Consider the following 10,787-nt stretch of genomic DNA (forward strand, 5'->3'; position numbering starts at 1 on the left):
GTAGTTGGCGAACCCGGTTCACAAACCGTAGCCATCTGCATTCTGGAATCTTGTACGGTTGGTGAACCCCGTTCACGAACCATAGCACCGTGACTCATGAAAAATCCTTACAGCATTTAACCAACGGTCCCAGTATAATTTAGCAGATGTTCAAAGACTTATTTTTTAAATATGTTTAGTATAGCTACAACTCTCTTGAACACTTCTAAAACTTCATTGATCATTTAAACATTTATGTGTGTCCATCATGATTAAATTCTTCAGTGTTGTAATGAACAATAAATTTCTTATTGTCCACATGGCATGTTTACCAAACCGAACAATCATTATACACGGTTCCGTAACCGGACCATAGTGTATATTCGTCTATTTTATTTTCAAGGCTAAAAGTGTTTGCTAGATTCCCAAGTTATCTTAGCCTGAATTCTAAGCAACCCTCGGTCTTGAAAAACTATAAATAGAGATGCTGGAAAATTCAGACCCTGACACTTTGTGTCCTGGTTGATTGTTAGAGTCGTCCTTTATTGATCTGGGTTTCCTCTGAGACATAATTAGGTCTAAGACTAAAAGACTTCGCTTTATGGATCGTGAAGCCGGGTCCGACTATATTTACCTTTATAATTCGACTAAAAGATCTCGCTTTATGGATCGTGAAGCCGGGTCCGACTATATTTACCCTTATAATTCGTGTATCCTGATCTTGTTTTTATGGTATTGAGGTTCTCCTAATCTCTTTCAGGCAAGATAGATAAAAATCACAAAATTCTCTTCGTCTCAGATTTCGTGAGATAATTAGGCTTTGGTACTTGGGTTTTGTCCAACACTAGATTTTGGTCTAACATTTATCCAATGTTAAGGCTTGTTAGGGCTTGGTACCTGGACTGGACGTCGACCTGCATAGACTACGTTAAGTTTTAACTTCTTAACCTCTGTTTAGTTATTATAAAAAGATTATATAAAATGTAATTATTAAACAAATTTACTATTGTACCCTCCAGTTTCTCCATATACCGGAAAGAGTTTATCTTTCTCTTCCTTATCCGAGCCTTCACCACCACCACCACCACCACGGCTCTGTATCCATGCCCCATCTCTCCGGCACTAGCACTGCAATCACCAAAACAATCACGGTCAAGCAATTTGTGTATTATCACAACACGACGGAAATGATACAATTGGGGATTTGATTTGATGGTTTTTTTTTTCTTTGCGTAGATTGGATCTATCGATGGGTTTTCGGCCGACTTTAGGAGGCCTTCTATATGGTCATTTAGAATGCAATTGTCCGTCACAATGTTTGTACAGAAACTGAAATTAGTTTTCTGGAAAGCACAATTTCACAAAATTAAGACTAATCTTTCGGTAATGAAACAAATTGTTATCAAATTTCCAATAATTACAAGCAAACAAACAAATTTCATGTTCAAAGTACAATAAAAAATACATTGATTCGATCATAATCGATCAATTTCATCATCATTTTCGTTCAAATCACAAAAAGGAAAAAAAAATCAAATTTAAAAAATTAATCTAAAATAGTAAATGACAACAATATACTTCAATCTCATTTAAAAATATCAATATGGGTCTCCCATTCAATGATTTAATCCCTTGATTGAGTTGATTTCAACAACATTCACAGTTCAAAAAGTTGCTTCTTTCCTGCAAAAAAACATAGCAAACTCATATATGAAGAAGATGACGAATTACATACCTGGACGGGTGAGTCAGTGCCGATTCAATACAGTCAAGGAATTTGAGCCGCCCAATAGACGAGTTGAATCATCATTTTCTTCTCTCATTATTCATCTCATCATATTCATTAAACCAATAATCAAAATCACAAAACCCATTTCTTAGAATCAGAAATCAAGACACCCATATCATGATCGAATTAGAAAATAGATCGAACATTCATACTTAAAACAAAAGTATCCTTATCAATGGCAAGACTTGGGCTTTGAAATTGTTTTTCAACCCTTATCAACATTAGCTAAATCTGAACAAAAACTACCATGACAATCATATTTTAAAAAGTAAAACAAATAGTACAAAACAAAATTAAAATAAAGAAAGACCCAAATTACAAAATCAATTCATTTTACAAATCTGTTTTTCAAAGCAGACAAACCCATAGCTTCAACACACCAAAACAAAATCAAATCCATTAAGCTTATTAGTTGAGAGAGAGAACTTCTTCTCAATAATGTTCTTCTTGTCTTTAATCAACGAATTGTATAGCTTCTTAACCAACAACTAAGACTAAATCACATTCTAAATTACACACTCGATCATCCAGATCAAGTTGTGTTTTTTTTTCCATTTTACTTTTCAGAGACAGAAAGAGAAATGAGATAAGAAGAAACTGAAGAGTTCGCCACGCGGTGCTTACAGTAAAAAAAAATGTGGTGCAAATTACACGCGGAAGGCAGCAAGCAAAACACGACCTAGGGATATCCGCACGCGGAAGGCAGCAAGCAAATCACACACGGAAGGTAGAATGCTTTGAACCTCTAGTTGATAAAATGACAACTAGACTAATAGGATGGAACAGTGGTAATTTAAATAATGCCGGAAAAACTATTATGATAAAAAAATGTCAAACCTCTAGTTGATAAAATGAGAACTAGACTAATAGGATGGAACAGTGGTAATTTAAATAATGCCGGAAAAACTATTATGATAAAAAAATGTCAGTATTTCTTTGTATGTTTATCAAATGAACTGTTTTAAAATTCTGATTAAAATTTGTAATAAAATAACAAAATTTAAGAGAGATTAATGGTGAGGAAAAAATGTAAAGGGTTTAAACGAAAATGGAAAAAAAAGAGTGTGTTTAAAAAATTAGAATTCTATCTGTAAAACTCTTGAGGAAGAGGGATTAGGTATAAAAAATATTAGAAAGTTTAACCTTGCTATGATAGCTAAGATGGGATGGAATTTGAAACAAAACCCCAAATGTTTGTGTGCTACTATCTTAAAAGAGAAGTATTACCCTAACTGTGATATCCTTCATATAGATAGTAAACCAAAGAGAAAGGACAGTTGGATTTGGAAAGAACTTTTAAATGGTATAGACCAATTCAAGAAATGTTGTTATTGGGAAGTAGGAAATGGTAAGAAAATTGATATTTGGGATGATTTATGGATCCCAAATACTAAAATTCCTATGCAGAGACCTGTCATGGACAATAAAGGCATAAAAAAAGTTAGTGATCTGATGACTAATCATAAAACCTGGGACTTAATGAAACTGTCCAAGTGTTTTGATGAACAAACAATAGAAAAGATTAAAACAATAGTTATACCTATGGATGACAAGCTGGACATTCCAACATGGACCCTAAATGAGAAAGGTACGTTTTCAGTTAAATCTCTTTATAATCACATAAACACAGGTGGTACTGTTGAAAAAAATGGAATATGATATGGAGTGTGGAGACTACTCCTGCTATTAAGAACTTCATCTGGAAGGTAGCTCATTCCATACTCCCAAATAGTATGCGAGTGGCGGTAGTTATCCCAGGTATAGAAACTACGTGCAAACTTTGTAATGAGAACCAAGAAACCCTTACCCATCTGTTTTTGCAATGCAATTACGTCTCTCAGGTATGGATGCACTTTAATTATGATATGGATTTCATTAAAAATGGTACCGCCTCTTTCCATGATTGGCTTGTTGATTGTTTTGCTAACCCTCAAAGAGGTGATTATGATATTGATTGGCAAGTCTTATGTAGTACCGTGGCTTGTTTCATCTGGAAAACGAGGTGTAAGGTAGTTTTCAAACAGGAAAGACAAAATAGTGCAATAACGGCAAATAATATAATTAAGTTCATCAATAGTTATAATACTATAAACAAGTCAGTCCATAGTATAATGGATGCTCTGTTTTACAACCCAAAAAATGATGATACACTGCAGATTACAACTACCCTCAGAAGTTTTTTTTTTCTTTTTTTTTGCTGAATCACATTTTTTATTAATTGAAAAACAAAGTCACAAGACTAAAACAGGAATGACTCAATGTAATTACATATAAGCAAAACAGAAATTACAGACTCTAGAAATATAAAGCTAACAGAATGTTAAATTTTGAAGAAAAAACATGATTTGGCTCTCATATGTGAGTCCAGATCTGCTTACTGTCATTATGTAACTACCCTCATGAACTTGCTGAATGATCCTGCTTTTAAATGTATTAAGATTAGGCTTAATTTCACCAAAAATCTTGGCATTTCTCTGAAACCACAGCTCTTTCAAAGTAGCACAAGCAACTGTCATCCACATATGTTTAACCATTTTACTTTTCTGTTTGGCCAGCTGACAAACTTCTGCAAATGATTGAGGCCTTAAAAATCCAAAAACCATAGTCAACCAATCCCAAACTGCAACACTGAACTCACACTCTCAGAGAGTATGATTCATATTATCTTGATCTGCACAACAAATGCAGCAGATTGAAACTATTTCAAAACCCCTATTCACCATAATAGTATCATCTACATAGACTTCTTGTTGCAACTTCCATACATTGTTGGCAATACTAGGATGGATAAAATGCTGCCAAACATATTTTGTCCATGATAAAACTGCTTCATGATATCTTATTCTTTCAACTGCAGAATGAGTTGAGAAGGTACCATTTTTATCAGCATTCCATAATCTTATCTCACCACCACCATGAACTGCAGGCAAAATATGATTGGAGATAAATGGTTGCAGTTCAACTGGAATGTTCCACTGACCTTCAGATAAAAGTGCATTCACTTTCAGACCAATATTTAGCTTGACATAATCTATATAACCAATGTCATTTATCAATGGATTTTCCCCCAACCAAATATCAAACCAAACTGAAATGTGTGAGCCATCCCCAACTTTCCATCTGATATCATCTTTTAAAGCATTCCATGCCCATTTCAGTCCTTTCTAAATTGTGGATTGTCTCCAATTTGAAGTCCATTAGCCATATCTATCTTGAAATTTTGCAGATAAAAAAAATGACCATTCTTCATCTTAATTTAAAATTCTCCACATGAGCTTCATTAACAATGATTGGTTGACAACTTTGAGTCTTTTAATACCTAGACCACCTTCCTCATAAAGGGTACAAACTTTTTTCCATGAAAGAGTTTTGAATTTTCTTATATCTCCATCTCCAGTCCACAAGAAATTCCTTATAATTTTTTCACATATCTTAATCATAGAGGAAGGTCATCTATAAACTGACATGTTATAGATAGATAAGCTACTAAGAACAGATTTAACTAGCACCAATCTATCATGAAAAGATAGTAAGTTACCTTTCCATGCTGCCAATTTGCTTTGAAGCACTTCAACTATATGCCAAACCATTGCAGATGTAACTTTTCCTAGAGCAAGATATACCCCCAAATATTTATCAGGGAATTTTGTTACTTCCATGTGTAACATGTTACTAATCAATTGTCTTCTTATGTGTGAAGTACCATCCACAAATAACTTACTTTTGTTTTTGTTAATGATCTGACCAGAAACAACTTGATATTCATCTAGTAGTTTAAACAGATTCTTAAGACTCTTCTTACCTCCATTACAGAGTATGAATACATCATCTGCAAAAAAACAGATGAGTAGGATGTATTCCATTCTTCATAACCATTGGTTGCATCTCACCTCTTTCCACCAAAGCTGAAATGTTTCTGCTTAAAACATCCTCCATCAGAACAAAGAGAATTGGAGAGAGTGGATCACCCTGTCTCAAGCCTCTCCCCACAGAAAAAAATCCACATGGGCCTCCATTAACTAACACAGAAATCCTTGATGATTTGAAAATAATGATTAACCACTCACACCAAGATTCAAAAAAACCATATTTCAAAAGAACTTTAGTAAGAAAATCCCAACTTACTGAGTCATGGGCCTGAGAAATATCAAGCTTGATTCCTACATTGCCTCCCTTCTTTTGAATTTCATCTCATTGACCAGCTCAGAAGCAAGTAAAACTTGCTCATGTATGTTTCTTCCTTTGATATAAGCTGCTCGCTGAGGAGATATTAACTTTTCCATAAGCCCACTCATTTTTTTGGTGATTATTTTAGTAAAGATCTTGAAAATCACATTACTTAATCCAATTGGCCTAAATAGATTAGCAGTTTTAGCTCCTTGAGTCTTAGGCAGCAAGAATAAGAAACTTGAGTTCATCCCTTTTGGTATAAATCTTCTCCTCCAACAGAATTTGATAGTTGCTACCAAGTTATTTTTGATAATGTCTCAACAACTTCTAAAAAAGATACCATAGAAACCATCAGGACCAGGATCACTCTCTAGATCCATATCAAATATGGCAGCTTTAATCTCCTCCTCTTCTGGAAGTATATCTAATGTTTGCTGATCTTGTTCAGTAATGATTTTTGGTATAACATCCAGCAAATTCTTTGCTTCACTCACAGGCTGAACCTCAAACTTCTTTTTAGCTATTTTGTCTTGATCTGCAATTACATTACCCTCATTGTCTTCAAGCTCACTAATCATGTTTTCGGCATTTCTTATTTTCATTTTAGTATGAAAAAAATTGGTATTAGCTGAACCTTCTTTTATCCACTTGACTCTAGCTTTTTGCCTCATCAGAGTATTAGCTTGAAGTTCTTTACTAGCATGTTCATTTTGAGCTTGAACTAAATTAGCAAGCTTATCCTTATCAAATGGATTAGCATCTGAAATTTGAGTTGCCAAATTTACTTTATCTGCAGCTTCATTAATCTTTACTTGAACATCACAAAAGACTTCCCAGTTCCATGTATTGAGAATTTTTTTTAACTCCTTCAACTTGTGTAAAAACTGAAAAGAAGGATCCCCACCACATTTTGAGACCAACAATTTGATACAACTTGCATAAATTCTGGATGACTGAGCCATATTTTTTTAAATTTCCTTAGAGTGTTTTTTGGATTTGGAATATTAGCACATCCTCCTAACAAAGGTGCATGATCAGAGACTATTCTCATGCCAACCTTATACCCCCAATCACTATACAGCTGCAACCATTTTTGATTAAAGACAACCCTGTCTAAATTGCATAAAATTCTCCTGCTTCCATGTTGACAGTTAGACCATGAGTATTGTAAACCAGTTTTAGGAGCTTGCAATAACTCACACTGATTTATACAGTCATTAAATTATAACATTGAATTTTTGTTAGGTACTCTACCACCCACCTTCTCATCTTGAGTAAGTATTGCATTAAAATCACCTAAAATAATCCATGGTTTATTTAGATCACTTATAATCTTCATTTCTGACCACAAAAACCTTCTCTGAATAACTTTGACATGTGCATGAACACCAGACACTAACACATCACCAACACTTACAGTTAACATCTGACTAGAAACTGAAATAACTTTAGGCTATTGTATACTTTTGTTCCAGAATAACCAAATATTTCCTTTCATACCAGGACTAGAATTATGAATGACCATTTTTTCCATACCAGGAAGATTCAATTTACTACAGAAAGAAGAACTACAAACAACTTTATGCTCAACAACCCAAACTAAAGAAGGACTAAATTGATTGATTAAAGACCAAAGTTTATACTGGGCCCATATTCTTCTTAGGCCCCTGATATTCCAAAAAATTATCTTCATTGTTTAAGATGGGGATCCTTAGTTCCCCCTTTACCAGGTTGTCTTCTAAAACTATACTTATTGTTTTGTGGAATCTGACCACTTACCTTTGGATGAGCATTAAGACTTTTATGAGCTTTAACAGAAGCATAGGTACTAGTTGAAGTAGATGTAACCATTTCATTCTCAACTACTTTATCCCAAGAAGTAACTTGTATTGGAACCTCTTCACTTTACCATTTGTGCCATTAATAAATTTGACAGTACTACTATTCAAGGTATTTGCTTCAACTACTTTCACAATCTTAGGAGTTTCCATAATTACCTCTTCAAGAATCTCTTCTTGAGGTACATTTTTTAGAGCATTGAATTTGCTGCCTTGTGATATAGTTTCCACATTTGAAGAATTGGTTTGAATAACATCTTTAATTGAATCTACTACCGAATCTTCAGGTATGACAGGATTATAAATATCAAAAGGTACTTGTGTCTCCCTTCTATGATCATTTTTAGGAATACTTTCCACTGGTTTTTCTTGTTCTGTATTTTTCTTAAATTTGCATTCAGAGTTCAAATGTCCAACAATCTTACATGATGAACAAAATTTTGGACAATTTGGAATCATCACATCCTGAAAGAAGCCTTCATATTTGGTTCCAATCCACACTTTACTAGGAGTATGCTGAGAAAAATCAACCTCAACCAAAACATTAGCATAATATCCGACCTCACATCTAGCTGTAGCATTATCAATCTTGAGTGGAGTTCCAATTTCCTTACATATTGTAAACAAATTTTTTCGTTCCAGAATTCCAATCCCAAGCCAGGAAACCTAACCCATACAATTGCCTTAGAGGTTCTTTGACTTGCTGGCCTGAAGTTGTAAACCCAGTTTCTAACCTGTAAAATCTGATCTCCCATCTCTGAGATTTGATATATTGTTTATCCTGATCATTATCAAGCTTAATTGCAAAAAAAAACCCTTCCAAGAGGAATAAGTTTACAATATCCCACTACCTTCCATTGACTTCTTAAAATAACTGAAGCATCAACAGATTTAATCTTCTGTAAATCAAGTCTTCCAATAAGAGAAAACTTTCAAGGATCTAAACTTTTTTCAAACAAATCATCTGGTAACTGAATCGAAGGAATTTTCTTAAAAGTTTCTCCATTACTAAAACTATCCATTTCAGAATTATGATGATTAATCGAAGTATTTTTCGGAATATCCATGTAAACACTTCAATTGATACTCAGTAATCTTGTAAACCAAGCAAAAATAGATAAGATTTTCACCTGAATTAATTGCTTCAATCCCTGAAAACGAGATCTGGAAAAGAAAAAAATTCGCCTGAGTTAATCGCCCGATTCACAGAGCGTGACTCACTCCGATTCCTAATATCTGTAGATCAAACTGTAGATAGTGTTGAAGGTAGATTCAATTAGGAGAGAATTTAATTTTTCAGGATGTTGTAGCAGGAGAAAAAAACTTGGGAGAACATCTACCCTCAGAAGTTGGACCAATCAGACTACAACTACTTATGAAAAGAAAAAAATGACTCTTGAAATAAACATTGCCTTGAATAGGATTGACTCTACAACACAAGTTGGAATTGGTCTGACATTATGTGATTTTACAGGTACAGTTAGGGAAGCTAGAGGGTTCTATGTTGAATGTACAACCATAGAGGGGTTAGAAAAAGTTGGAGCGGATGCGGCTTTCCAATGGGCAACACAGTGGAGCGGTCACAAAATTTCTTTCACAAGTGATTCAGAGCCAATCTTGCTGCTGCTGATAGGAATGTATGCAAAAGCTCGACAACAGAAATACAAAATTAGTAAAGACTTTCGCAACAAAGAAAATTTTTATATAAATTTTATAGTCCAAGACTTCACTTTGGTGAGGAGAGACAATGTAATTTGGGCTGAAAAACTAACATAACTGGGTAGATCACATCCTTTGGGCAATGCTAAACTATCTAAATATTTCGGATTGGAATGAAGATGTAATGATGTATCTCTGTTCCAACTATGGAATCAATGATACTTTAATATCAATATACTGAGGGCTTCCTCTTTTCTTAAAAAAAAAATATATCCGCACATGTGGAAGGTATTAAACAGAAACATGGTAGACAATTTAACGGCAACCATTGTAGACATTTTGACGCGGAGTGCTTAAGTAGCATATATATGGATAATAATCAATTTAATAAGTTGTTATGAACTAAAAGAGGTTAGGAATTCATAATTTTATTATTACGGGTGCTAGGAACAGATAATTTTTTATTATTTTGAAGCATGCATATTAATAAAAGGAATTAGATTACAATTTGTCGTGGGTATGTGGTACCCACGGAGTCCTGAAATAGAATGTGACTAATAAAAGATGGGATTGTCTGTTCCCATATTTTGGTTGAAGAATTTATTGTATGGCTTCCATCTGCTGCATGGTTGGTCATTCCGTCGGCTGCTTGATTTCCTTCCCTGTAGTTGTGTTGAATAGCAGCTTGCGGGATCTGTCGAAGTCTACTTTTTATTTCTTCAATCATTCCCGCCATGTGCCAAGGTGGGGGGTAGAGGAAGTTATGAAACGCAAAATGTTCTCTGAGTCTGTTTCAAAGAGAACTCTTGGCCATTGCCTCTCTGTTGTTGTTCTTGAGGCCAATAGCAAAGCCCAAGTTTCCGCAGTTAATGCAGTCGTAATTCCCAGTGGTTGAGCTAGAGCTATTAAAATTCGTGCGTCAGAGTCTCTGCAGATGAACCCCGCTCCCGTAAATCCTGGGTGACCTCTGGCTGCTCCATCTGTGTTAATCTTGATCCAATTGATGTTCGGAATGGACCATCCCACCGATATTGTTAATATCCTTTTATCTCTTATTGGGTGGTTAAATATCGGTGTATCTCCTGGAATGATTAGTGGAGAAGAGTATATAGCCTCGTAGTATTCTTGTTGCAGTTTTAGTGCCCCGGCTAGGATTTTTTTTTAAGTTGTTTGCTTTTGTTGATAAAAATTTTGTTGCCTAGATTTTTTGTTGGCATTTTCACACAGCCAATTTAGTCACTGCAGTGCACAGTCTTTGGCCGGCCCACACTGCTATAGCAGTCATCTAGTATACAAGAACAATCAATATATTTGTTTGATTATACCCACGAAAAACATGAATTTTTTATGGT

The 10,787-nt window shown here is 34.6% G+C and overlaps 1 protein-coding gene and 1 long non-coding RNA gene across 2 annotated transcripts; both read right to left on the reverse strand.

The window, feature by feature from the left end:
- Positions 1 to 912: 912 nt before the first annotated feature.
- Positions 913 to 2,405, reverse strand: LOC113334520. The gene is made up of 2 exons (XR_003352857.1): positions 1,715 to 2,405; positions 913 to 1,107 (listed from the first exon to the last, which is right to left on the reverse strand). It is a non-coding gene; the product is annotated as an uncharacterized LOC113334520 (long non-coding RNA).
- A 5,395-nt stretch (positions 2,406 to 7,800) lies between these two features.
- LOC113334527 lies at positions 7,801 to 8,531 on the reverse strand. Its single transcript, XM_026580764.1, has 2 exons — positions 8,511 to 8,531; positions 7,801 to 8,385 (listed from the first exon to the last, which is right to left on the reverse strand). The coding sequence occupies exons 1-2, from the start codon at positions 8,529 to 8,531 to the stop codon at positions 7,801 to 7,803; spliced, it is 606 nt and encodes a 201-aa protein (XP_026436549.1).
- Positions 8,532 to 10,787: the final 2,256 nt, after the last annotated feature.

The sequence above is a fragment of the Papaver somniferum genome, unplaced genomic scaffold (assembly GCF_003573695.1).
Source record: "Papaver somniferum cultivar HN1 unplaced genomic scaffold, ASM357369v1 unplaced-scaffold_137, whole genome shotgun sequence".
NCBI classification, from domain to species: Eukaryota; Viridiplantae; Streptophyta; class Magnoliopsida; order Ranunculales; family Papaveraceae; genus Papaver; species Papaver somniferum.

Coding starts and splice junctions, on each gene's coding strand:
- LOC113334527 (XM_026580764.1), bottom strand. CDS start 8,531: ATGGGAGATCAGATTTTACAG. Junction 8,386..8,510: donor TGGGAGATCAGATTTTACAG/GTTAGAAACTGG, acceptor ACAATATGTAAG/GAAATTGGAACTCCACTCAA.